This window comes from Prionailurus bengalensis, chromosome A2, assembly GCF_016509475.1.
Source record: "Prionailurus bengalensis isolate Pbe53 chromosome A2, Fcat_Pben_1.1_paternal_pri, whole genome shotgun sequence".
NCBI classification, from domain to species: domain Eukaryota; kingdom Metazoa; phylum Chordata; class Mammalia; order Carnivora; family Felidae; genus Prionailurus; species Prionailurus bengalensis.
The window spans coordinates 3,028,568-3,055,554 of NC_057348.1; the positions used below are offsets into that span (position 1 = coordinate 3,028,568).

General features: G+C 64.3%; 1 protein-coding gene and 1 long non-coding RNA gene across 5 annotated transcripts; one reads left to right on the forward strand and one right to left on the reverse strand.

Moving 5' to 3' along the window:
- Positions 1 to 3,016: 3,016 nt before the first annotated feature.
- Positions 3,017 to 22,854, reverse strand: ZBTB7A (zinc finger and BTB domain containing 7A). Of its 4 annotated transcripts, none has more exons than XM_043586180.1 (3): positions 22,272 to 22,854; positions 11,648 to 12,918; positions 3,017 to 8,120 (listed from the first exon to the last, which is right to left on the reverse strand). In XM_043586180.1, the coding sequence occupies exons 2-3, from the start codon at positions 12,901 to 12,903 to the stop codon at positions 7,619 to 7,621; spliced, it is 1,758 nt and encodes a 585-aa protein (XP_043442115.1). In that variant the 5' UTR covers positions 12,904 to 12,918; positions 22,272 to 22,854; the 3' UTR covers positions 3,017 to 7,618. The 4 variants fall into 4 exon arrangements, with proteins under 4 accessions (XP_043442115.1, XP_043442113.1, XP_043442117.1 ...); XM_043586178.1 differs by lacking the exon at positions 22,272 to 22,854 and adding an exon at positions 21,009 to 21,378; XM_043586182.1 differs by lacking the exon at positions 22,272 to 22,854 and adding an exon at positions 16,358 to 17,540.
- Positions 22,855 to 23,078: 224 nt separating this feature from the next.
- Positions 23,079 to 26,665, forward strand: LOC122486707. The gene is made up of 2 exons (XR_006298206.1): positions 23,079 to 25,367; positions 25,698 to 26,665. It is a non-coding gene; the product is annotated as an uncharacterized LOC122486707 (long non-coding RNA).
- Positions 26,666 to 26,987: the final 322 nt, after the last annotated feature.

A 26,987-nucleotide genomic window follows, 5' to 3' on the forward strand; every position in this document is an offset into this window, starting at 1 on the left:
GCCCCGCCTCGCCTCTTCCAGTGACCATTCCAGCTGGTGCAGGGGGACGGGGCGCATGGGGTGGGGTGGGGGGGCAGCGGGGGACACTGACGGGCACGTGCCCCTCCCCCTGGCAGCAGCCGCAACTTTGACATTCGTCTGTTCCTTTGCTTTTTTTCTCTGCAAACACGTTCTCTCGCCCAGAGACCCTGGAGCGCACCGCCGAGCAGGGAGCATTTTAGCCAAGAAGCCATGGAGTGGGTTGGGGCAGGGAGGGGGGCGGGGGGAGCAGGGGCCGGGGTGGGGGGGGTGTGGGGGGGGGCCGGGGAGGGTTTAGCCACAGATGTGTTGTATTTTTTGAAAGTGCAATAACTTGGTATTTTGAAGACCCAGCATGTGGCCAGGACCCCCTGTGGAAGGCGGGGGCCCCAGGGTGCGGCGGCGTGTGGCGTGGGGGGGTCCCCGTTTTCTAGCCAGCTACCTCGGTAACTCCAATTCAGGTTAACTTCCCTACGGAACAGCGCAGACGTCCGCAGATGCCGCCACCAGGCCCCTCCTCGGCGGGGCGGGGCGGGGAGGGCGGCCACTCCCCCAGGGGCAGCAGGGACCCCCCCCCCGCCCCACCTTCTCCACTTGGGGTGGCTCCTCCCCCCTTTTCTTGCTCTTGGGTTTTCCGACGGGTAGAGGCCCGCCCGGCACCCCCTCCCCTGGGAGCCTCACTCTGTCTTCCAACAGGGCCGGGCCGAGGGCCTCCCTTCAGCTGCTCACCCAGCACCCCCCCCCCCGCCCCGCCCCGGGGACGCCCGGCCTCGGGGTGGGGGTGGGGTCCGGCCATCGCGGGGAGCCGGCAGCTGGGCGCCCGGCCCCGCCGACCGGCGTCCTCGTCCCCTGGAGGCCACGCTTGGTTCTCCCACCGCCTCTGCCCCGGTCTCTCTCGCTTCTTTTCTTCCTTGCTGCCCACCCCCTGCCCCAGAATAATTTCCTTTGTATAAACAGAACTCTTGTAGTCAGGAAGCAATATCATTTCAGGTCTAAAGAAGAAAGGGACATCAATCTGGCCGAGGGCAAATTCAGTTTTACTGTATAAACTCGGCTGTGCAGTGCGGCCCCTCCGTCTGCACGGGCCGCTGAGGGCCACCGTTTTCTAATATTTGTATTCTAATTTAATTGTTTTTAAAAAACACAAATAAAAAAGGTCAAGGTGAAGCCACCGGGGCGTCTTCTCTGTGTGCTGGGGCGTCGGCTGGGGGCGAGGGCATCAAAGGACAAAGACAACCCCCCCCCCCCCTTGACCGTTCCCTTCTGCCCCGCGGTGTTCAGGATCCAAGAAGCGCGGCCTTCGGTCCAGTGAGGAAGGTCTCGCTTTGGCCGCTGGGCCCGGCGTCTTCCCGCCAGGTCGGGTGAGGAGCTGAACCAGAGCCACCAAACCCCAGGACTGTCCCTGCTCCCCTGCGTGGCCAAGAAAGTACACAAATGGCCAGTAGGCGCGTGGAAAGATGCTGAGCCTCCTCACCGGCCACCGGGAGACGCAGCCCGGAGCCACCGCCCCTCCGCCGCGGGGAGGGCTGGCGTCCCCGGCCCAGTAGCAAGTGCTGGCGAGGCTGGGGGGGACCGGAGGCTCGTGGGCGTGGAGAGTGGGGCGGCCGCTCCGGAAGACGGGACAGCGGGCCCTCCCCAGGCGCAACACGGAGCGACCACCGGCCGGCCAGCCCCGTCCTCGCGACCCACCCGAAGGTAGAGGGCGCCGGCTCGCGTGGGAACTCCCGACACGCACCTGCAGGGCAGCGTGACTGACGGGCGCCCAAAGGTGGGGACCACCCAGCGTCCGCCGACGGGCCAGCAGATGGAGACGCGTCCTCGGGCGGGAACGTGATCGGACCTTGAACAGGAGCGAGGCGCCCACCCCCCCGCCGCCCCGCGGACCGACCCCGGACACACGACGCTCAGGGAGGGACCCGGACGCCAGAGGCCACGCGGGGTGTGGGCCCGCGTGTGTGAAACGTCCAGAACAGGCCCGTCCGGGGACAGGAAGTGGAACACGGGGGGAAGGTGTGACCGTGACTGCTAATGGGGAGTGGCACTTCTGGGGGTCATGGAATGTTCTGGAGCTTAGAGGTGACGATTCCATAGTTGTTGGGATGTGCTAAAGCCTCTGGCTTTACAGGCGGAGATGTGTGTGAATACTTCCAATGAAAAACAAGCCTCTCCCAGTGGACTTGGGAGCACGGGTGACCAGGCCCTTGTGGGGCTGGTGGCTGCCCCCAGCCCCCGCCGGCCCCACCCTCACTCAGCTGAGGTGGAGGCCTGGGTTCCAACGCCACGTGTGCAGCCACGTGACCCCTGGAGCCGGCACCCTGTATCCCCCACCCCCCCAAGGCCCCCGCCACTGCTCTCCCAGGCTGCGGCCCCTCAGTCCCCTCTGCCACCCCCCAGTCTGGGTCCTGCTGGCCTGAGCCCAACTGGGCAACAGAAGGGAGGGCCGCTTCCCGGGGCCCGAAAGTGCCCATGTTTGGGAACCCCAACCCAGATGTGGGGGCTGCAGTCCAGGACCCTTCATCAATGCTTGGGCCTTGGCCCCCCTTCTTCCCGGGGGATGTCCGGGGAGCAGCCAGCTCGGATCCTTGGTCATGTCCTGGGGACCAGCGCGGGGCCGCACGGGGTGGGGGGGGGCCTCTGACAGACTTGGGGTGCCCGAGCCAGCCACCACCACTTCCCCCCCCACCCCCCCCGCCCACCGGCCTCCAGAAACCCTGCAGCTGGAAGCGATGGAGAAGCCAGTTCTCCCTGCCCGCCCCCGGGCCCCTTCCCAGTGCCACCTGCCAAGCCCACACTGTGGGTCACCTCCTCTGTAGGGGCCCTGGGCCTGCCGATGCTGCGGACACCCGCCCACCCCGAGAGCCCCGAGGCCAGGTCACCGCAGGGGCCCCGACTGGTGTGGGTGCGTGAGCCCGGACCCTCAGGGAAGGGGGCCCCCAAGCCCCCACCCACCGTCCCCTGCTCCCCACCTCCCCCAAACAAAACACAAAGAACATCAAAATCAGGCAAATGAGGCAGCAGCGGTCGTAACAGGCTGCGTTTAGTGGTTTTTTATGTACAAGAAAAATGATTTTTTTTTTGTCTGGTTTTTCATCTTTTGTCTTTTTGTTTTTGTTTTTATTACTTTTAAAGCTTCTCCCCCCCCACCCCCAAAAGTGCATTTTTATCAATTGATTTTTTTAAATCTCCCACACTTTATAAAGACTCTCAAATACAGTCTATGGAATGTCTGCTCTGTGCTCTGTGCCCGCGGGCACCGCCCCTGCCCCCCCACCCCGTTCACCAGGCCCGGCCCCCCAAAGTCCAAGGCACCTTGTATCTGGGCCTGGGAGGGGCGGGGGGGACCCTGGGCCTCAGGAACCCTGGCCATGGCCTCCAGGCAGCCCCGGCATCGGGACGGGGGTCTCCCCAGCCCCTCCACCTCCTGGCCCTGCCTGCCCACCCCCTGTGTAAATCTATGTCCTTAGTGCGAGCTAGTCTGAACTCTGAGGTTATGGCTCCCGGGGCGTCCGAGCCCCCAGGCCCTGACCCGTCCTGCGCCAGCCGCCCTCCAGGAAGGCTGCTTCCTCAGCTTAAATAACTTTTTAAAATAAAACTGCAAATATAAATATCTTTCTTTCTCAAAAAATAGGATTTTTGCTTTTTTTTTTTTTTTCTTTTTCTGTTTTAAATTTTTTGTCCTGCTTTTCCCTTCACTCTGTCTGGCCTCCTACAATCCCGGCTGCCTGGACTGCCTCGGTCCTGGGGGGCCTCTCCCCCCGCCCGGCCCAGCCTCGACCCCACCATGCGCGACGTGTCCAATGCTGCTGGCCCCACCCCCACCCCCGGCTCCCACCACCGCCCCCCCCAACCCCGGAAGGAAGCAAAGGGACAGCCAGGTACAAATGGCGACGAGATGGCCACGGGGGGGGGGGGGGGGGTCTCCTGGGCAAGCCACCCAAGGGGGGGGCCGACTTTGGTATGGCCTGCTGGAACCCGGAGAGGCGCAGGCCCACACCCGTGCCAGGCTGGGCCTGGTCCGGAACTTTACATTCACTGGGTTTTCAGTTTTGTTTTGTTTTTCTGTTTGTAGTGTTTTTTTGCTTTTTTTTTTTTTTTTCTTAATCTCAAAAGGTGGGGTCAGGGTGGGGGGGGGTGTCTAGGCAGGGAGAAGTAGCAAGGGTGTTAGCCTCTCTCTCCTAGGTCCCACAGGCCAGCTGACCGCTCCGGGGGGTGTTGGGGGAGGCCCCTCCGGCACACACCTGCCCCCACCCCCACCCCGGGAGCTCCCCCCCCAACCCTGCCCGGAGCCCCTGGCCCGGACCTCACTCTCGCACACACGCGCACACACATCCACCCAACTTCACCAAGATGATGGAAATAACAATTTCGCTTTGTTTTTCTTTTCTTTTTTCTTTTTTTTTTTTTTTGTACCAGGCAGTTAAAAAAAAAAAAAAAAAAACACCCCAAAAAAAGAAAACACAAAAAAAAAAAAAACCCCAAACAACCAAACAAAAAAACGTTTTGCTGTGTCCTTTCTGACCAGTCAGCACGCTCCCCCTCAAATATTTTTTGTTTGTTTGTTTCCTGAAACGCGAGAACTCAGCAGTATCTTTGGCAACACTTGATCACGACCTTAATTTAAAGAATAAAAATAAAATCGATCCACGTCTATGTACAGTATGTGATTGCGCGGGGTCAGGGGCCGGGGTCCCGGCGCTGGGCCCATGCGGACGCTGCGGCCCCTAGGACGGGCGGGCGGGCCAGGGGTTAAGGCGGAGTGGGTGGGCAGGGCGATCAGAAGCGGAGCTCAGAGCTAGGGGCAGGGGTTTAGTGCAATTCCCGAGGAAGTCTGTGTTAAAAGTGTGCTCGGCGGGGATTCAGCCCTTGCCCCCGCCATAGTCCCAGAGGCCTTGATCCCCCCCACCCCGAGTCCAGCCGCCCCCACTGGCCAGGACGACAGCTGTGATTTTTCAGTTGGTTTTATTGCGAGGGGGTGTATGGGGGGGGGGGGGGAGAGGGCTGTCCCCTCAGGGAACCTCTCAGCTGGGGTGGGGTGGGGGGGTCCCTGGCCTGGGCGCTCGAGCTCTCTGCTTGGCCTCCACAGATGGTTCTCCAAAAGGGCTTACTCTATGACACCGGGGTGTGAGGGAGGCCACCCGGCCCTGGGCTCCCCTGCCACCCCCCCTCAGGAGGGGGGGTCCTGAGACATTTGGGGGGCTGACGGGCTCGGGGGGAGGGGTGATGAATAGTATCCTGTAGAAACAATGATGAAAGTTGCCTTCTTAAAAAGCTTCCCTTTAAAAAAAAAAAAAAAAAAAAAAAAAGACAAGACGGGGTCTGTCACAGAGCAAAGGGGCACAGGGAGACGGGCCAGCAGCTGGAGGGGGGGGAGCAGGGGCACCCCTCACCTTGGGCTTTGATGGGGGAGGGTCTCGGCTTGACAGAGCGTCTATTTACAGGGTCCCACGCTAGGCATTGCATATGCGAGAGGGCGTTGGGGTGAGGGTGCCCTGGCCTCTGGCAACACGGTCTCCCCAGCCCTGGCCCCCGTCCGTGGCCTGTGGCTCGGTCAGTACCGGGCCTTTGGGGAGCCAGAGGCTGGGGGGAGGCGGGTGCCAGCCCCCAGATTACAGTCAGTGCCTTTGAATAAAAAGAGGGGTGCCTGGGGGAATATAAGGCCCTGGAGGTGGGGCCCCGCCACCCACCTCGACGGGGTTGACCTGTCCCAGATGGCGGCTCCTTGGTGGCCACAAGGAAGGGCGGCCATGCTGGAGGGCGGGGAGCCCCAAAGTGGGCGAGGGGCGAGGGCAGGGGGCGAGGGGGGTGGGGGACTGGATTGCTCTAGCTGGTTGGAAGGCCAGCCCTCTCTCGGGCCCATCCCTGAGCTGGGGAGTCAGTAAGGAGGGTCCCCGCAGACACGGGTGGCCATCGTATGGCTGGCAGGTGATGAGACACCTCCGAATCAGAACCAAAACGGGACAGAATGGGAGGGGGGTGGGGGGGGGGGGGAGGACACGGCAGAAACACAAAAAAAACCCCGCGGTCCTGCCTGCAAGGCAAGCCCCCGGGTCAAAGCACGAATACCTCAGAAGACCTCGCCCCCGTGCCTTCCTGACCCCTCTCACCTCGGGGAACAGAAGTGGATTCTGCATCTGCGGTGGGTTTTTTTTTTTATTATTTTGTACAAAAATAAATTGACTTTTAGGAATTTCTTTTTGCTCTCTCTCTCGCTCGCTCTCTCTCGCTCGCTCTCTTTTATTTTTTATTTTTTTTGTCTTTTCGACTTTTCATAGAAGTTGGTTGCAACTTGTAAACATGTTTTTAAATTAAGAATTAAGATAAAGTATAGTACCCGTTCTGTTACAAAGTGCCAAGACTTCTATTTGTGGTTGGTTGTCTTTTTTTTGTGTGTTTTTTGTGGTTTTTTGTTTTTTTTTTCCTTTCATTTTGTAAAATGTTGTCTTTATTGCTTTTGTGACACGAGAACATCTGGACTCTTCTCCCCCCTCCTCCCTGCCACCTCGAGACCCTGGGCTCCCTCCGCTCTGGCCTCGTCCACCCCACACTGTTGCTTTGCTCCTCTGAGGAAAGTATATTTTATATATATATATCTATATATATCTATATATAAATTTTGTTTTTAAGGAGGAAAAGAAAAAAAAAAATCTAAAAAGTGCTTTAAAAACTTGGGAGAGGGCTAAGGGGAGGGTAAAGACAAAAATGTTTTGAATCTCCAAACGTCTCGTGGGGTCTGGGTGGCCTGGGTCGGGGAGCACGGCCTGGGGGGGGGGGGGGGCGGGGCGCCCTGAGCGGCGGTCCAAGGGGGGGGTCCGCCAGGGTGTAAGTGCCGTGAAGGGAGGCGGCGGCAGCCCCCCCCCCCCCCAGGGAGCCACCCTGGCGCCCCCTCCCCCGACTCCCCTCTCCGGGCCTGGAAATAAATAGATTTGTGTCACAGCGGCCAGGACACATACAGGACCACAGGCAGGAGCGGGAGGCAGGGAGGTGGGGGGGGGGGGGAGACCCCCACTTAGTAAGTGCCCTGAGGAAGGAGGCTGGGGGTGGGGACAGGGTGCATTTTAACGTCCACTCACAGCGGACAGAGATCATTTAAGGTCTTGTCTGAAAGACTCCTAGAAACCAGCGAGGGGATGAAAACAAAAGCCCACCCCAGTGCCCCAGCCCCCGCGGCCACCCTCACCCCCACCTGGCGCCTGGGGCCCTGACCAGGCCTCAGATGGGACCCCAGACTCCATGCTGGGTGTGCCCCGCGGCGGGGTGGGGGGGCTCAGAATCTAGATGTCCCACAAAAACCCCAAACCGAGCCCCGAAACCCGTCGGCGGGGTGGGGGTACGGGGAGCCGGAGCGGGGGCGAGGGTCCCCGCGGAGGGAGAGAACATCATGAAGGAGAAAAATCTCAGAAAAGCACTACCCTAGATTCTGTGGCGCCTCATATATATATATCTGTATATATATATATAGATATAGATATCTGTATATAGATAGATTTTCTTTTTTTGTGTTTTTGGGGGGGTGGTGGGTGATTTTCTCTCTCTCTCTCTCTCTCTCTGTCTCTCTCTCTCTCTCTCTCTCTCTCGGGTTTCTGTTTTCTCTTTTTGGTTTTCAGGCAAGTCCGGCCGCGAAGCTGCCGTCGGCGGTGGCCCCGGCGCCCCCGTCGCCTCCCCCTCCGCCGGCACCCGCTACATTCAACCTGCTCAGGCCGTCGGCGCCGGCCTCGTCCTCGTCCTCGTCCTCGTCCTTAAAGTGCTTCTCCTGGCCGTTGCGCCGGCCGTCGGGGGAGCCGGGCGGGGCCGCGGCGCCGGGCGGGGCGGCGGCGGCCCCCGGGGAGGGGTCGGGCCCCCCGAGCGCCCCGCCCCGCACGCGGGGCTTGCGGCCGCGGCGCGAGGGGACCCCGTTGCAGCCGTCCTTCTTGAGGTGTCTGTGCAGGTGGTCGGAGCGCACGAAGGTCTTGCAGCAACTGTCACACTGGTAGGGGCGCAGGCCGGTGTGCACGCGCATGTGGTTCTTCAGGTCGTAGTTGTGCGCGAAGGCCGCCCCGCACTGCTGACACAGGTACGGCTTCTCGCCCGTGTGCTTCCTCATGTGCACCTTGAGCTTGTCCTGCCTGTGGGCGGGGCGGAGGGGGGGTGGTCAGCGGGCGCCGGCGGCACCCCGAGCCCCGCGGGCCCCGGCCGGAGACGTGGGCCCTCCGCGCAGGGGTGGGGACAAGCCCGGGAATACCGGGGCACCCGGGGCCGTGGGCCCGAGACGTGGGCCCTCCGCGCTGGGGAAGCGACACCCACAGGGGCTGGAAAACGCCTTGCACTCCCCCCCCCCCCCCCCCGGCCACCGCTCAAATGGCGGAACCTCTCCGAACCCCTTTTCTCTTATCCATAGAAGGAGGGAAATAGTGGGGCTTCCCTCTGGGGCTTCTGCCTGTGGCACCTGCATTCATTCACAACACTAGGCATTTACTGAGTGCCTGCTGAATACCAGACCCTGTTTCCGGTGCTGGGAAATACTACAGGGTATGAGGCAACACGCCAGGGTGTTTGGTAACAGAGAGGGTGGCCAGCTGTCCTGGTCTCTAAGACCGAAAGTCCTGCATTCTGGGACAGAGGGTCTCCACCCCACAGCCCCCAGTCTCCGTCAACTCCCCCAGCACCTCTGTCTTTCCTGGCTGTCACTACAACAGGCTGAGCACAAGCCTACTTCAGGACCTTTGCACATGCCGTTCCTGCTGCCTGGAGCACTTTTTAACCGGACCTCGTATCTGACTTCCAGCTCAGACGTCACTTCTCAGACAGGCCCCTCCCCACCTCACACTCCACCCAACCCACCGCGCGTCCCTCAGGCCACCACCTCTCACTCTCGTTTGTGTGCCAGTTTCCTTGTTCCTCATCTGTCTGCCTGCCTGGACTGCGAGCCGCAAGACAGCGGGGCCCGGGTGATTCCGGGGCCCCTGCCTGCCCATCTCGCCCCACAGGGAACGGTGCGGAGCCAGCCAAGCTGGCCAACGGATCAGCCCTAAAGCAACGACAGTCCGGGTGCTGCTCTGTCTCACACAGCAGCCACGGCTCTCACACGCGGCCCGAACCCTCGAGATGTGGCCTGTTCAAGCTGAGATGGGCCACCAGGTCCAAAAGGCACCCCAGATCTTGAAGGCTTCGTTCGCTTAACTTGTCCTGCAAACTGGCTCGCTTAGAGCTCTGTACGCCGATTACACGTCGAACGCAAGAAAAATGGACGTCAAACACGACTCGAGTTACTTTCACCTGTTCCTTTCACTTTTTAAAAAATGCGCCTACCGGAAGATGTCAAATCACAGAGGTGACTCACGTGATCGCTGGGTTGGCCTCTAGCCGAGGGAGAGGATTCCTGCCTGGAATCCACAGGGCAGGGGCAGAGACCTGAGTCTCCGGAACCCTGGCCAGCATCTGACCCGTTCCTTGCTGCAGCCTCTTGCACCCTACGGCTCAGCCATCCTGGGCCTCTCACTTTTCACACCTACCACAATGCTCAGTGCCGGGACCAACAAACTCGTATGCATCCGTCAAAGCCCCATCTCAAATGTCCCTCCTCCTCCAGGAAGCCTTTCCCACTCCTCAGAGACTTGTTCTCCCCAGGCTCTTCTAGCCCCAGGTCCCTACCTCTGGCACCACCCACAGAGCTCTAACCCTTTCAAGCCTCCCTGTTGCCCTGAGGTTCAAGGCCTGGCCCTTTGCAACCAGACCCCTGCCTCTTCTCCAGCCTTATAATCCCACGTGACTCAACAGAACTCGGGACACAGTGAACTCCTCGTTCCCTGGACCGCCTGGGGTCTCTTAGCCCCAAGGGAGCGCCCTTCCCTCCACCTCCTCAGAGTCTACGAACACGGTCTCCCGCTTGTCCCGTCCAGATCCCAGCGCGGGCCAGGTCCAGAGGGGGACAGCAGGGACTCCGACTGAGGAGCAGAGAGACTCCTCCAGTTAAGGCTCAGAGAGGCAAAGCGACCTGTCCCAGGCTGCACAGCGGGCCAGGGGCTGCCCGGTGGTGGGGTGGGGGTGGAAGCAGCCTGTTTCGTCACCCCGAGCCCTGGTCCGGGTAATTATAGCCCCGGCTGCCACAGGCCCCGCTTACTCAACTCTCTAGTGTGACTCACAGGGGCCCTGGGCTCCCTGGCCTGGAGGAAGGCGTGGGGGCTGGGGCCCTGGGTTGGGGGCAAAGAGGAGCCAGGTGGGCACGTGGGGGTAGAGGCCCGGCCTGGTGTGGCGCTCCCTGCCTCAGTTTCCCCGCCTGGTAAACAGGATCAGCCTGAGTCAGGGTGGGGTAGCCAGGAGAACTCCAGTTCAGAATGAAGCCACCTGAGGCCTGTCAGTAGGGGTGTGGGACCGGGGCGGGGGGGAGGGGGGGGGAGTGTCAGGGGAGCCCCAGGCCCCTTCTCACCCTGCTCACCTCTCCAGATCCTGGCTTACTGGGCCTCTACAAAGCTGCCCCTCCTGGGCCCAGAGACCCTGAGGGCACAGCCCACAGCCACCTCAGGACCCCTGTCTGGAGGAAGAGGCAGCCCCCGAGACTAACAGCGCCCCAATCTCACCAAATGGGGGGGCAGGCCCCCAACTAGATTCCTACCTCCCAGCTGGCACCCTTTACCCCCTGCTTAGGGTCCCGAGCCCTGCAGTCTGGGCCACACCCTCTTCTCCTGGCCTGGTGGGGAAGGGGCCGGGGGTCAGCCCCTAGATCCTGTCCCCATGGGGCAGGGCCGGGAAGCTGGGACAATGGCCTCTTTCTTCAGCCTGGGTGGGCGTGGCTGGGGGAACCCCAGGGCGGGTGGGGGTAGGGGGTGATGCTGAGTCACCCAGCCTGGCCAGGCCCCTGCACGCCAGCCCCCCGCGCCCCCCCCCTCCCCCCCTGCCGCCGGCTGGCCCACAGGGCCCAGCCAGCCAGCTCTGGACTCTTAAGACCCAATCACAAATTCCCCTAGCCTGGCCTCCAACTCCTCCTGCCTCGGGACCAAACCCCGTGGCTCCCAAGTCCATTTCCCTCCTGCTGCTGCCGCGACCCCCAAGCTGAACTGGCCTCAGGGCCTTTGCAGTGGCGCGTCCCTCCTCGGGGGACTCAGCTCTCTGTTTAAAACAGCCGCCGCCCCCTCCCTGGCTCTCTGCTCCCAACTTGCGTTCTCAACTCTGTGGTTTTAGCTCACACACGCCCCATGGCCCGCACGGGGATTCTGGCGTGCCTCTCCACTCCTGGGTCCCCCGGGGCCTAGGACAGGGCCTGGCACCCAGCAGGGGCTCCGTAAATGCTGGCCGAGTAGAGCGAGTCCCCCGGGGCTCCTGGGAGACTCAGGGAGGCAGCCCGCCCCCCCCCCCCCCCCCCCCCCGCCCTACGGGGCAGCCACCCTCTCCCCAGGCAAACGTCGGCCTCCAGTCCAGAGAGAAGAACGCCCCCCACCCCCGACTCCCGGGCCTTCCCTCGAGGCTGAGCCTCCCGTGGTCCGGCCCCGAGGCCTATGGGCTCAGCCTGGGGAGTGCCCGAGCCCTCCCCCGCCCGAGACAGAGAAAGCACCATCCCTGGAGGGGACAGCGGTGCTGCGGGGGGGGGGCGGGGGTCCCGTGCCCGCTGCACCCCGCACCCCGCCCCCCGCCCCCGCCCCGCGGCGCACCGGCTCACCTGGTGAATCGGACTTTGCAGATGTTGCACTCATAGGGCTTCTCTCCGGTGTGGGTCCGGATGTGCCGCGGCAGCTTGCCGGCGCCCTGGATGACCTTCTCGCAGATGGGGCACTTCTGGAAGGCCTTGGCCCGGATCTTCTTTTCCACCTTCTGCGACCAGGCCGGGTAAACATCCCCGTCGTGGGCGCCGCTGAAGTACTTCAGGTAGTAGTCCACGACGCCCTTGTCGTCCGCCCGCGACTCGTCGTCGCTGTCCCCCGCCGCCGCCGCCGCCCCCGCCCGGCCCACCGATGACATCATCTGCTGCAGCAGCGTGCTGGCCGCCAGCCCATCCGCGTCGGGCCCGTCCCCGTCCCCGTCCTCGGCCGCGCCCGACAGGAAGCCCGGAGAGTCGCCCGGCTCGGGGGCCGCCTCCGACAGCGAGGCCGCTTCCTCCTCCCCACCCCGGCCGTAGTGGCCGTTCTGCGTGGCGGTGGCCGGCGGGGCCACGGGCGGCGGGAAGAGGCCCCCGGCAGGGGCGTCCTCGTCCCGCTCCGGCCACAGGCCCGGGTTGCTGTCGCCCTCGTCCGCGTCCCCGGCCGAGGGCCGCTCGGCCGGCGGCCCCGGCCCGTAGAAGTCCAAGCCATTGCAGTCGCCGGCGGCCACGGCGGCCACGGCCGCGGCCACGGCCTCCTTGGTGGCGTCCAAGTCCTCGTCGGATGTGCCGAAAGCAGACCAGGGGAAGGCGGCGGTGGGGGGCAGGCTGTTCATGGGGTTGCTCTGGAAGAATTCGAGGTACTCCTTGGCCCGGAGGAGGTTCCGCTGGTCGGTCTGATCCACGAGGTCCAGCTGCCCGGCGTCGGCGCCCGCGTCGGCCGCCAGGATCTGCCGGTCGAGGAGGTCGGCGCAGACGTGGCTCACGGCGGGGATCTCCAGCAGGCGGGCGGCGCTGAGGATGTCGCCCACGTTGGCCGTGCTGACGGTGAGCGTGGCCGTGTAGGCGAAGTCCATGAGGGCCGTGAGGGCCTCGGCGCTGACGAAGTCGATCTCATACACGTTCTGCTGGTCCACCACGGCGCCCGACGTGAACAGCTTCTTGAAGTACTGGCTGCAGGCCGCCAGCACCGAGCGGTGCGTGGGGAACTCCCGGCCCTCCACCAGGATCACCACGTCGCACAGCAGGCCCTGCGTCCGCTGCTCGTTGAGTCCGCTCAGGATGTCGCTGCTGTGGTCAGGGAACGGGATCCCGATGGGGCCGTCCACACCGCCGGCCATCTTCCGCGCCGAGACCTGCAGCGCCAGGTGGGGGGGGGGGAGGGAGGGAGGGAGTAGTGATCGTGAGGGTGCGGGGTGGTGGGCGCACCGGCCGGGGCTGGGGACCCCCGGAAGGCGGCGCCCCCTCCCCCGCCCCAGCCTCAGTTTCCCAGCTGTGCACCAGGGCAGGCGGACGTACAGTGCTGCCTTATCAAGGGGCAAAACCCACGCCGGGGGCTCGAGTGACAGATCCTGACGCCGCCCCCCCCCTCCACCAGAGGGCCCCCTAGAGTGCCCGGCCAAGGGATGATTTGAGGCAGTACGGGAGCACACAGTAGGCGCTCGATAAATGCCTTGCTTCCTAATGAATCTGAGTGCTGGCTTCTGCCCGCACCCTCTCTAGGAGGCGGTGATGCAAGGCACCCACTGTGCGCTGTCATATGCCCGAGCCCCCGGCAGTCCCTGCAGGCAGCACCGTCTGCCCTATGGAGGTGAGAAAACAGGGCTCCGGGAGGAGAACCACGCCCACGGCCCCTCAGCCGTACCCTGACTCAAACCTAGGATGTGTGACCCGGGGGACAACCCGGTCGTCCGTCCCTGCCTGGCCCCTGGGCCTCTCTGACCTCCCAGTGAGGCTCCGAGTCAGGAGGAAAGGGTAAGGCCAAGACCCAGGGACCAGGCTGTGGGCGTGCCCTGGAGGGGCGGAGCCAGTGGCCACACGACAAGCCACTTCCCGCGCCTCTCGGAGCCCCCAGGACGTCGCAGCTCAGCTTGGCCCAGGCACAGCAGAGAGTCACGGGGTGGGGGGGGGGCAGGGGGACGACTGCCTGAGGCTCCTTTTCCCTACCCACCCAGGCTGAACCCCCAGAAGAGAAGCAGGGGCTTTCTGTCCACCTCATGCCCACCCGGCTCCTCCCCAACTCTTGGCCACCCTGTTCGGCCCGGGGCCTCAGTCTCCCCATCTGTCGAATGGACAGAGAGGCCTTTGGAAAAGCTGGCGGTAGTGGTGGGGGACACTCCGTCTGTCCTGCCCCTCTCCCCCACTCCCTTTTTCCGCCTTCCCCTGGGCTGTGACTCATCCACCCACTCGGGCGCTTGTGCAACCCTCTGGCTCCTGTCCCCACCCCTCCACCCTCTCTGGGGAGCCCCCAGCTGCCCCAAGCCACCCAACACAACCCACGTTCCTCCGGTTGCCCAGCTCTCAGGACTGAGCCCCAGACATGTCCCGGGAGGGGGGCCGCGCCTTCCTTGTCCTAAGGGCCTCGGGACCCCCAGCCCCCCCGGCAGAGCACGAGCAGCCCAACCCGGCTCCAACCCACATCCCTCCCGCCTCGAGTGGGCCAGCCTGGCAAGGGACCCCGGGGTTGGTCTGGCCCGACCCAGGGCCAGGCCGGGACTGTCCCGACCCGGGGCCGCCCTGGGAGCAGGGCCCTGGCCCTGGGGCTGACACAGAGGCCTTTGTGTGGCCACTCGGGCCGGCACTACACTTCCCAGGACGCCTCTCTCTGCGGCCCGCCCTCTTTCCCGCTGACCACACCAGCTGCTCGGCTCCCCCCTCTGTTCCGCCAGCCTGTGGTGGGGCCGGGGGGGGGGGGGGGAAGCTCAGATGTGGCTGTTGGGAGCAGGAGATGGGGGGGGAACGCCCGACCCCATCTGAGGCCCAGCCACGGAAGCCTCGGAGGAGCCCCTGTGGCGGCTCCCACCCCCTGCCACCATCTGCCGTCTGGCCCCAGGCCCCAGGGAGCAAGTGGGCAGATGGGCTCCGGATCAGACTGGCCTCGGCCCTCCTCACCCCCTTCTGATCCGGGCCACCAAGGCCTCAAGATGGCCACCCTGGCCCCGCTTGCCATCCTCCCCCCAGGTGCCTCAAGGTCCGGACCTGCAATGGTTCAGAGGATTCACCAGCACCTCCCCCCCCACCCCCGCCCCCCCAGGCTGCCCCACCCCTGCCTTCCCACGGGCACCGCGCCTGCCGGGCATGGGGGCTGGCGCAGCCCGGCCCGAAGTATGAAGATGCTCGGGCTCCAGTTTGCAGCCGGCCCGGGGCCCTGGGTCTGGGTCTCCACCAGCCAGGCGAGCCTGCAGCGTGGCGCGGCCCGTAGGTCCAAAGGCCACGTCTCTGTCCCCTCCAGCCAGGGCCCCTGTTTCCCCCACGTAATCCTAAGAAGACCCCCCCCCACCCCCAGCAAGCCCTTGCCTCATCCCTCAGCCTGGAAACTAAACTGGGTCTGCAGACAACCTGGCCCACACCCTCCCGCCACCTGCGTGCCACACCCCAGGCCACTGCCCCCACCCCTTGGGGCCCCTCCCTCTAAGGCAGAGGCAGAAAACCCTGCGCGGGTCAGGCGGGCGACCCGGCAGTTAAAAGGCACCTGTTTGCTGAACACCCACTGTGCGCCACGGCATCTTCTCGCCAGGACAGCCGTGTGGCCTCCTGCACCCTAAGAGGCCCGGCCGGCACCTGACACACCCAGTAGGTGCCCCCACGCCAGGTGGCTGCCCCGGTCAGGACGACCCAATGAAACTTCTCTCCTCCAGGAAGCCCCACCCCCACGCTGGCCAGGTCCCCACCCTCCAGGGCCAGGGTCCTCACAGTTCGGGCCCACACCCACCCAGCCCATCTTTCATCAGAGCCCCGCCCCCGCCTCCATGGGATTTCCGGGGCGCTCGGTGCTGACTCGGCGGCGGCCGAGGGGCAGGCCTCAGCAGGCTCCCCACCCCCCCCACCCCCGCCGCCGGCGCACAGTAGGGGCGCAGCAAACCGGATGAACCAAAGACCACAGAGCTATGCGCGGAGTGAGCCCACACCCAGCCCCGCCCACCCGGCTGGCGCGCTCCCCCGGTCCCACCTCTGAGCTAACCTAGGGTCATTTATTTGCTACACGGTTTCCAAGGCGGCAGAACCCGGGCCTGTTGGGAGCCCTCCCCGGGGCCTCCCGTGTGCCCTGGACGATTGGGGGCTAACTGGCCCCTCGTTTCATCCTTCTGGCTGTAAGCCCAGGGCTTTACAGAACAAGGAGAAGCTCAGAGAGGTGAGGAGGCCTGGGCAAGGGCACACAGCAGACCAGCGGCCAGGCCGGGGACCCAGCGCCAGGTCAGGAGTGCCCCCGCCTGGCCCCAGGAGCAGCAGGTGTGGCAAGGGCATCCTGAGCGCGGAGAACAGGACAGGCAAAGGCCGGGAGGTGGGCGCCCCGGGAGAGGGACAGGGGGAGGAGGCCCTATTTACCGTGCTTCCCAAGGTCAGGGGCAAGGTGAGGGTTGGGGCGGGCCTCCTCCTCCTCCCCCCTCCCCAGACTCCTTGGGAAGGAGAGGGGGTGGCCAGCAGGGGGTGGGCAGGTAACTGCCACCTGCTGTCTTCCTGGAAGAGGGGGCGAGGGGGGTTGCTTAATGAGCGGTTGAGGCCTGTCTATCCCCCACGCCCCGGCCCCGACACAGAGTAGAACAGGAAACCAAAGAAGGGACCTCTGACACCTACTATGTGCCGTGCACAGCAGTCCGGGCCCAAATCCCAGGTCCTCCACTTCCAGGCTGTAGGACACTGGGCAAGAGGCAGGGCCTCTCTGTGCCTCAGTTTCCTCGGAGGTCATGACAAGTGCCAAGGGGACTGGGGCTGCTTGAGGCCCAGGGTCCCGGCCCCACCTATTCAGCAAACTCTGCCTGAGGACCTACTGTGTGCCGGCATGCGTCCCCAAAGGCCCAGTGAGGCTGCTTACTGACCACCCCCCCCGGGCCTCCTTGCGGATGGGGGGACTCTGAACTTAACCTCTGAATGTGACTCCAGGAATTCAGCCCCCTCCCCACCTACTGCGTGTCAAGGAAGTATGTGGTGAGGCCCCAGGAGGAAGCCAGGGGCGAGGAGCCCTCACCTGGAGGGGAAAACCAGACCCAGAGAGGGTGGGTGGCCGGCCCAAGGTCACACAGCAAGTCTGGTGCCCAGGTGCGGTCGCCAGGCCCACGCCCAGCCGCCCCCGCCCCCTCCCAGGCCAGCGGCCTGTGTTGCAAGGTTGGTCCCAACGGGTAACCCCGCCCTGACCTGGTGCCAATCCCTGCCTGGCCCGGTCCCCGGCCTGGGGTTTAATGGGACAGGAATGCAGCGTCCCGATTAGGGAGTGGGGGGCACCAACGGCCCAGGGTGGCTGCCGGGCTGCCAGCCCGCCTGTCCTCACAGGCCTCCAGCCAGGCCAGACACCAGCAAACAGGCCCTCGGCCATTTTATGTGTCCATTTATTGCCCTAAATGGGGAGGGGCTTCCTGCCCAGGCCTTAAAGGGCCAGAGGCAGGAAGGCTGCAGGCCGGTGGGAAGTTGGGGGGCGGGGGGGTGCTTCGAGGAGGTCACGGGGATCCCATCTGACCCCCAACTCATGGGTGGGGCTGAGGCTCACCCTATTCCCACGCTCTCGAGGGCTGTCGCGGGTCAGGAAGTAACAGCCCTGACACCGGTGACCGGCTTCCAAGAGGAAGCCCCGGGAAGCCAGAGACACTCGTGGGGAGTTAGAAGGAATGAGCTTCCCATCACCTGGGGGTAAGCAAAGCCAGGCTTCACAGATTCCCAGCACGGTCTAGCCCACCCTTGCTCAGGCTGTACCTGCTTGGGCAAAATGCCCAGACGGGGCCTGGCTGGCCTCTCGAAGCTGTCCTCTCTTTCGTCCAGACCTCTCCCTCCCTCCCCCGAGGCCTGCTTGTTACCAGGAGGTGCCTGCACCTCCCACCCCCACCCCCACACCCCGCCCCCAGCCCGGGCAGGTGGATCGCTAAGCCTGGAGGGCCCAGACGAGGGGGAGCCTGGCCCGTTGGGGCCTTGTGTCCTGTGCCCACGAACCCGCCAGCTCCCTCCCATCAAACACATCCTGATGGGAGGTGGGACGGGGCCTTGTTTTCCAGTTAAACCAGAAAGGCGTGGGTGGGGACACTTCCACCGAGTGGCCGCTCACAGCCTGCTGGGGGGACAGATGGAGGGGCCAGTCCTTTGGCCAGGCTCTTCACAAGCGCCAGATTCTCAGCAGGGCCCCTTCCGCGCTTTGGGGCTCCACTCAGGACTTGGGCCCCGAGGGCAGGCGCTGCTCCTCAACGGGCCCGACCCTGATCTCGACAGGGGTCCTCACAGATCTGTAATCACTGCCCCACTTCACGGGTCAGGAAACTGAGGCTCAGAGAGGGGAAGTGACTCGCCCAGGGTCACACAGCAGAGCTCACTTTGAACACAAGCCCACTGGCTCTGTACTGCCCGACTGGTCCTTCCCAGGCTCCTCCCCCCTCCTCCACACTGCCCCCAGGTACCAGCAAGGGACTGAACCCCCTACCCTGGAGGCCTTGGGGCCGAGGACAGCTTATTCTCACGCCCCCTCAGAGCTGCCTCTGCCTCAGAAAAGGGAGAGGTTTGCCTGAGGTCACAGAGGGAGCCTGGGGCAGGACTGGAGTCCTGCTGACATCTGTGAACTCAGGACCGGGGGGGCCCTAACCCCTGGTCACCAGGGATGCAGCACTCTCCCAGGCCCTGACACCGCACGACAGTCGCTCAGCCAAGTCTCCTGGGGAATCAGGGACTAAACCCTCAGGACCACAGGTTTGGGCTGATGGCGAGACTGAGGCTGGCAGAGGGGCGGTGACCTCCCCAAGGAGACCTCAGGTGGAGGTGAGGGCTGGGCTAGGACTGGACCACACTGGCCCCCACCCAAGCCTGTTCCTCTGGTCCCCACTGCCCAGGGCTGTTGCAGGGCGGTTTATGGTCCATCAGGTGCCTGGAGCACAAGGTGACAGGTGAGGGGGTTCTGCATGTCTCAAGTGGCCGGGCTGGCGACACACTCCGGCAGAATCCCCGTGGCGCCCTGAGTTGACCTAGGTGCTCCCACCATAAGGGAGGGCAGGAAAGAGGACACAGGTAGGACCACCCAGGGAGAACCCTGTAACCCCAATTTACAGCGGGGGACACCCAGGCTCCAAAAGGCCAAGGGGCTTGTCCAAGGTCACACAGCAGCTAGTGGGTCATTCGAAACCCCGGCAGACCTCGGGCCAGCTCTGCTGCAGAGGGGCTGGCCCTGAGTCTCAGCTTTAGCGAGGTGACCTCAGTCATCTTGGGCATAATGGGTCATAAAACCCAGAGCCCTGCCCATCTCCAGGGGCCAAGGTGCCAAGGTGCGGGACCGTGGCTCAGAGAGGGCAGGAAAGGCCTTAGCGAGCCATAAAAGTGCCTGCCACAGAAGGCTGGGGAGGCGAGAGGACAAGGGGCTCATGCTGTGTGACCTTGGGCACCTGGCTGGCCCTCTCTGAGCCTCGCTGTCCTCTTTGGACACAGGGTTTCATAAGCCCCAGGAAGTCTCCATTTGGCCTACAAACGCCGGCTCTCAGCCCCCAGGCCCCCAGGAAGAGAAGTGGGTGGGTGCCCCTCAGCTGAGAGGAGACTCGTCTTGCGAGTCAGGAGGCAGGACCATGAGGGTCAGACCCAGGCCCAGCCAGGTGACCTTGGGCTGCTCTCTGCTTCCCCCTGGGCCTCAGTCTCCCCTGCCCAACACGGCACCTGCTCCGAGGGTTGCTGTAAGCCACCCCCCCCTGCCTGCCCCGGGGTCCCCACACGCGTGTCTAGCCTCCCCTCCCAGCCTTGGTTTCCTCCTGTGGCAAAGGGGACTGCCACCAGCCTGTCCCAGCTATAGGTCAGAGGGCCCCAGGGAAGAGAAAGGAAGGGAAAAAGCAAACACGCGTACTTGCTACGGCCTCAGGAACCTTCCCCACTGGATGAGACCCAGCTCTGCCAGGCCTCAGTCTCCCACACAGAGGAAAGGGCGCATCAGCTCCCTGCGGCCACCCCCTGCTGCTTCTCCTAGGGCCTGTGCTGAGAGTTTCTCGGTGGCTCCCGGCCCGGGCCAGGGTGCTGACTGGCCACCACGCAGCCAATCAGAACTGAATAATAAATACCCCCCCAAAGTGACCCTCGAATTAAAATTTCAGTGTCCCCGTTGGCTCCTCTTTCCCTCATTAGGCATGCGGATCCCAGGCCTCCGCTCTTCCAGTCACCGGCTCCTGCCCCCCCTTCTCCCCTAGGCTCCCGTCTCCACAGCGATGGCTGGCGGTAAACAGAGCCCCGAGCCCAGCCGACAAGTGCCAGGCCCGGTGCGCTCTAGGGGCCCCAGCGGGGGTGGCCCCCAGGGGAAAATGCCCCCTGCACGGAGCCGAGCCTGGACTCCCCGGACCTCTCCCGAGACCAGCTCTGCCAATAGGAAGTGATCGGCTGGTCCTGCGGAGGGCCCCCCCAGTGTGGGAGCGGCACACTCAGGGTTACGCCCTGGCCGTGTTGTGGTGGTGGGGAGGGGGGGGGGCGCTGACATGGAATCCCGGATGCCCTCTCCAGCCGGCCCTGCTCCCGGAGGCAGCTGGCAGGGGGAGGGGGTGCGTAGTAAACCAAGCCTGCCACCCATGGGTGAACCAGGTGGGCACACCCGGGGAAGGGGCACCAGCACCTCTCTCACTTCTGCCGCCAGCTTGGGGGGGCGGGGGGAGGAGTTGTCTGCCTCCCCTGCCGGCTCACTCCACTGCTGGCTGCATTCCCCAAACATTTAGTGGGCGCCCACTGGGTGCCCCAGCCAGGTTGGACAGCAGTCTCTTGCTGCGGTCCACCGGGCTCCCCAGCCAGCAGTGCCACCCAGAACCCGCAAAGGCCTGTGCCCGCGGGAGAGGGGGGGGGGGGGGTGCACCGGCCCCGGCGCTCAGTTCAGGCCCCTGCCTGGTTCCAGGCCCGGGACTGGGGGAGGGGGCTGGTTCCCAAGCCAGGGAGGGAGGAAGGGCGAGGGAGGGGGCCGGATCCCACCAGCTCACCCCCTCCTCTGCCGGGACTCAGGGTTCGCACGTGGTGGTGGCGTCAAGGGGAAGGAGGGGGGGTCTGAGCCAGAGGAGACGGGGTCACGCGCTTTGGGGGCGCGGGCGGGAGGAGAGGGGTGCTCTCCGCCCCCTCCCCCGGGGCCGGAGCCGCGCGGCCGCGCGGGCGGGGCAAGGGGCCAGGCCTGTCCCCCCACCCAAGGCTGAGTCAGGCCCGGGCGGGGGCAGGAAGCGGCCCCCTCCCCCGCCCCGGCCGCAGCGCGCGGCCCCCGCCCCGGCCCGCGGGCCCCCGCAGCACCGCCCGCGTGGGGGGCTCCTACCTCCTTCCCGGGGCAGCGGCGAGGGGGCCCGGCCCCGGCGGCGGCGGTGGCGGCGGCTGCGGCTGGGCTGGCTCCCTCCGAGGGGCCGGGAGGCGGCAGTGAGCCTGGCCCCGCGCCACCCCCCGCCGCCGGCGGCCAATCCCCACCCGGGCTGGGGGGAGGGCGATGCAAATTACCCCGGATCTGGGTCCGCCCGCCCGCCTCCCCCACGCCCGGGCCCGGCCTGCACTAGGCCGCGCATCCCCGGGCTCGCTTGCGCCGCGCGGCCGCTGGGGCCGCCGCCCTCCCCGGGGAGCGCCGGGTGGGTGACCCCCCCCCCTACCGGGGCGGGGGGCCGAGGGGAGGGGGGCTGGGGACGGTTACACAACCAGGCGGGGAGGGGCCCCGGGGCGGGGAGGGGGCCGGCCCGCGGGCCGCGCAGCCGGAAGCCGGGGACCGCCACCGGCCCCCGGCGAGGGGAGCCCGGCTTCAGGCCCCGCCTCCGGGCCGGCTCGGCCCGCCCCCGCGCCGCGCCGCGCGATCGGTCCGCTCCCATTGGTTCGCCGGCCCGCCGCTCACCGCCCCTCCTCCGCACCGCCCCTACCCGCGGACCGCGGCGGGCCGCCGGCGCGAGGCACCCTGGGACTTGTAGTCCCAGCCGCCTGCCACCTGCCAGTCGCAAGCGGTGGGGGGACTACGGCGTCCAGAAGCCCCCGCGGCCGCGCCCGCCCACCGGGACACTCCACCCCTTCCCCCTCCTTTGCAAAGCCCCCCTCCCTGTTTTTTCAGCCCCCTCCCCCCCCATCCCCCATGGAGCTCAATCCTGGCCAACTCCAACGTATGCACGCAGCACCGAATAGGCCCCCGGGGGGCGAAAGCACCCCCAGTACCTAGCTGCAAACTTAGCACGCGACGCGCCCCCCTATCTCCCCACGCCGGTTCCCCCCCACCCTCAATGCGGCCCCGCTTCCCCTCCCCCGCTCCCCGCGCGTCTGGGATCCCCGAAAAGCCATGCACTGGGGCGCGGGGGGGGGGGGGGCTGGGGCATAAGCCCATGCACTTCGCCCCCAATCCCCCTTCCCGGGCGGCGCCCCCTCCCCGCGCTCGGGATCCGGGGCGCTCCCAGCCTCCGGGCAGCTGCCAACCACCCCCTCCTCTGAAACTTGCGGAACGTCCGCGGCTTCCCGGATCTCCCCTTCCCGAGAGGGCAGAGGTGGGCGCAGCGCCCCCGGCCCGTCCCCGCCCTGCACCCCGTGCGGGGGGCCGCGCCGGGCGCTGACTTACCTCGCGCGGCCGGGCCGGGGCCGGGCCGGGCCGGGGCGCGAGGGGCCGGGGCCCGGAGTTGGGACTGGGCTCCTCGGCCGCTCGCCTCCGGGGTCCGCGTCTCTCGCTCTCCGCCTCTCGCGCTCTCCACTCGTCGCTCCCTCGCTCCGGCGGCGGCGGCGGCGTCACTGCCCCTACAGTAACTGTACAGTACAGCCAAAGCCCCGTATGATGCTCGCGACTCCCTTCCTGGTTTCTCCGAGGGCAAGAGGGGTCCTCCCTTGTCTTAAAGGTGCCGCAGCCGCCGGCCCCCCCCCACGCCCAGCCCGCCCCCCCCACCCCGGCCTCGGAGGCCAGAACAGGCTCGGCAGGTCCCCTCTTGCCACGTCTCTGCCCTCCCGTGGGGCTTCGCCCGCTGCGCCGGGGAGACGGGGCTGTTATTAGGTTTTGTCAAGTTGGTGGGGGGGGGGTCCAACCCGCCCCCGGCGCGCCCCCCCTCCTCTGACCTCTCCGCCCCGCTGCGCGGCGCCGTGCCAGCTTGCCAGCTTATCTGGCCCCAGAGCTCCCCGGGGCGCGGGGGGAGCGGGCCCCCCGGGGTGGAGGGGGGTGGGGGCCTCCAGATAAACAGGCCCCCAGCCTCTGCGCAGGGGCGGGTGCGGGGGGGCGCGGGCTTTGCCCCCGACGCCCGGGGCGTGGCAGGATGGCAGCGGGGGCGGGGAGGGCTGTGCGCACTGCGAGGACCGACGCGGGCGTGGGTCGCGGCGGCCTGGGCCGCTGGGGGTAGGGGGGGGCGAGGGAGCGGGGACCCGGGGCCAGGCGCCGGCCCTCCCGGGGCCTCAGTTTGCCCCGCCGCAGAAGGGACCCGGGGGCGGGTTTTCGACTGACGGCTTGGGTCCGCTGGGCTCCCGGGTCCCTAAATGAAACAGCCAACCTGCCTGCCCGCGATTATATAAAAGAGTCGCCTCCGCCCGCTGCGCCAGGGGCGTAGCGGGGGAAGGGGTTGGCGAGGGGCGGGCTGGGCGGTTGTTTTCCCGGCTTTCCGAGTTCCCCCACCCAACTGCGGGCCGCTGGGCTGGACGGGGACCGGGCCCCGGACGTCTGGGTCCTGCGGGCCGCTCGCTCAAGGGTCTGCGTGGCTCCGGAGGGGCAGAGATGGGGAGTGGGGAGGCGTTGGCTCAGCCCGACTTTTCTCCCTGTCCATTTCTCCCACTTCCTCCCCGGTCGTGGGAGAGGTCCGGCGGGGCACGGGGGAGGGGGAGGAGGGGCCGCGCGGTGAGAACAGCCTGACCCGGCCCGGCCGGCTGCCCGCTGCACACAGTAGGCGCCTGGGGAGGGCCGGCCGGTGCGATCAGCCCGCGCGAGGGGCTCTGGGCCTCAGTTTCCCCTTCCTCCTTCCCTCGGACGGAGAGGGCTGGCACCTGCTTTATAGCCGCCTTTTACCGAGCGCCTCTCGAGTGGCTGGCTCTGTCCCGGGTCCTGTTTACCTCCATTCTAACATCCAATCGCGTTGTAATCATTATTATTTACTGTTATCATCATTATCACCACCATTACTGGCCCTGCCACGGGTGAAGGGGACGGGGTCTGTCCTTCTCGGACTTCAAAGCTTCCCACCGCCCCTGGTACTTTATTGCTTCTTCGCCCAACATATTAAAGGCGCCTTTCAACTCCCAAACGGGTTGAATCGGCTTTTGTAATAATAATTTGGCTTCTAGGGGAAACCCGGGAGGCCCCCAGAGGGGAAGTGCCAGCCCCAGGACTGAAACCAGCCCCTAGTAGGTAGGAAGGGACTGAGGGAGGGGCCGTGTGGGTCCCGGTGAGGGTGGAACCCAGGGACTTTGCTCTAACGACCCTGCCTGGGATATAAGCCCGTTTTCCTTCCTTAAACCAGCCTGCCATCAGCCTTAGGACAGAAGGGCCAGGCAGAAAGACAACTTGCAGGTCTCAGGGCTGTGCCGGGACTCCTGCAGATCACTGGAGCTCGGGCCTTGCTCCTCAATGGCCTCACCCCCTTCCCCGCAAGCCCCACCCTCCGGGTGACTCAGTTTCCCCTCCTGTACCATGCAGCCCTGAATATCCTGCACCGTTTTTCCACAGGGGATAAACCGCTTCAGGAGGGGCAGGGAATGAATATAGACGCGATTGGCATTGAATCTAAACTTCATTATGCCCTGAGAAGGAGGAGTTACATAATTTCCATCTTACATATGACAAAACTGAGGCCCAGAGAGGGGCAAGGGGCAAGGGCGTCAAATCCAGCATTCCACCTGACTCTGGACCCTGCCGGAAGGGCTGGGGGTGGCTCCTCCAAGGATGTGCCGGGCTGGCATACCCCGCCCCCCCCACCCCCCCACCCCCCCCACCCCCGCTCACTCCAGTCCCTGCAGTGAAAACAGGAAGGGAGGCAAAGCTTTGTCCTGACCCCCATTCCTCAGACCCTACTCCCTCCCCTCCCCCCACATTACCCAGGTAGATACTATTTTTAGAGTTCATAGAGCATAAGAGATTGAGTTACTGTGTGACCTTGGGCAGGTTACTTAACCTCTCTGATCCTCAGCGTCCTTTAGAAAATAATGACCCGGACATCCTAGGGTTGTAAACAGGGGAGAGACAAGGTGGCACGGGTAACGATCTTCAACAGCACAGTGTGGCGGAAGTCGTTAGTACAGCCTAGATGTCATTCTGTCGGTGTTATTACTGCTCTTGGGCCACACCCCCCTCCCGTTCCTGGCCAGGGCAGCGCTGGGTTGAAACCCACCTTTCAGAGCTGAAACGTCCCACACGCACTCATAGCGTTTGTTACTTCATCGGCAGAACCCCCCACCCCCGTCAGATGCTTCTTGGGGCGTGTCAACCTGACCAGCTCTGTCTTAGCCACAGAGCAATACGAAAATTGACACATAGCGGGCACTTGTCTCCAAACTAACTCGTTCCGGGGTCGGTGGTAACGTCAGCTCTGCTTTTCTGACTTCTGTCTCCGCCTGCGATGTCCGTCCCCCTGTGCAACATCGATTGTCAACCCTGAGGTACGGGATGATGACGCCGAGACCCGGAGGAGGAGACGTTGAATAATTTCCCAAAGACGCACAGCGAGGCATTGGGTGGACGTGAGTTCAGGTTGTGTTGGCTAGGCTGCAAATTTGTAGATTTTGAGCAGGTAATTCTTGTCACCATGAGCGGGGATAGCTTCTGGGGGATGCTCTCAGGAGGATGGGGAGCAGGGCCAGAGACCTTCTGTTTACTGTCTTTGATCTTCTGAATTCCCACCACGCGTATATTATTGTTTTAAGTATTCTCTACGCCCCGCGTGGGGCTCGAACTCAAAACCCCGAGATCAACAGTCACATGCTCTACCGACTTAGCCGGCCAGGCGCCCCAATGCATACGTTGTTTGCCATGAAATTTAAAATATCTTTCAAGTAACATTCCTTAACTTTGGTGCTTCAGAGAACACCATCAAGGGAGTGAAAGAAACACCCACCGAAGGGGAGAGAAAGAAGCTTCGCAAATCATAGATTCGATAAGGGCCGACTCGTCGGAACCTACAAAGAAATCTGAAACTCGACACTACAGGCAGAGTGACCAAATTGTTTCGACCGGGCGAAGGATTTTAACAGCCGTTTCTCCAAAAGAGATACATAAACGGACCATAAAGTTCATGAAAAGTTGCCCAACATCATTAGTCATCAGGGAAATGCAAATCAAAACCACGATGAAACACCACCTCACCCCTGCTGGGATGGGGAGAGTGAAAAAGGTCGGTAACAAGTGTCCATGGGATTGGGGAGAGGCCGGAACCCCCGCCCCCCTGCCACCAGCACCACGAGTGGTGGGAACGCACAGCGGCACAGCTGTGGCACTTCTTCCAGAAGTTAACGGGGGACCCTACGTGTGTATCCAAGAGAAATGACAGCATCTGGCCCACACAGCCACTTGTGCGCGAAAATCCGCAACAGCGTTACTTGTCACAGCCCCAAACTCAACACCGTCCAAACGTCCGTCGACTCACGGATGCGTAAACACGATGTGTCCATCTATACACGCGCACGCCACTCGGGTGTGTCCCCCGCGCACGCGCACATCCCGCGGCCGCGAGCAGGAGCGAGGCGCCCGTCCCCGCCGCCCCGCGGACGGTCCCCGAGCACACACAACGCTCAGGGAGGGGACCCGACACGAGAGGCCACGCGGGGTGGGAGTCCGCGGGTGTGAAACGTCCAGAACGGGCTCATCCATGGACGGGAAGGGGGCTCGTGGGGGCCGGGGAGGGACAGTGACTGCTAAGGGGGAACGGGGTTTCCTTTAGGGGTGATGAAAATGTTCTAAGATTAGATTGAAAACCACTGACTTCTATACTCTAAAGAGTGAATATTGGGGTACGTGGATTGTGGACCTTTTTTAAAATTTTTTTATTTATTATTTTTTTATTATTTTTTAATTTTTTTAACGTTTATTTATTTTTGGGACAGAGAGAGACAGAGCATGAACGGCGGGGAGGGGCAGAGAGAGAGGGAGACACAGAACCGGAAGCAGGCTCCAGGCTCCGAGCCATCAGCCCAGAGCCCGTCGCGGGGCTCGAACCCACGGACCGCGAGATCGTGACCTGAGCTGAAGTCGGACGCTCAACCGACTGAGCCACCCGGGCGCCCCAATTGCGGACTTTTAAAACGCAAAGCAACTCCAGTATTCATGGCAGTGTTACTCACAACACCAAAATGTGGAAACCACCGAATGATCCAG

Bases quoted from the DNA above. Each gene is read 5' to 3' on its own strand.
- ZBTB7A (XM_043586180.1), bottom strand. From the start codon at position 12,903: ATGGCCGGCGGTGTGGACGGCCCCATCGGGATCCCGTTCCCTGACCAC. The intron at 8,121-11,647 runs GTGAGCCGGTGC...CCCCGCCCACAG, and splicing joins TGCAAAGTCCGATTCACCAG to GCAGGACAAGCTCAAGGTGC.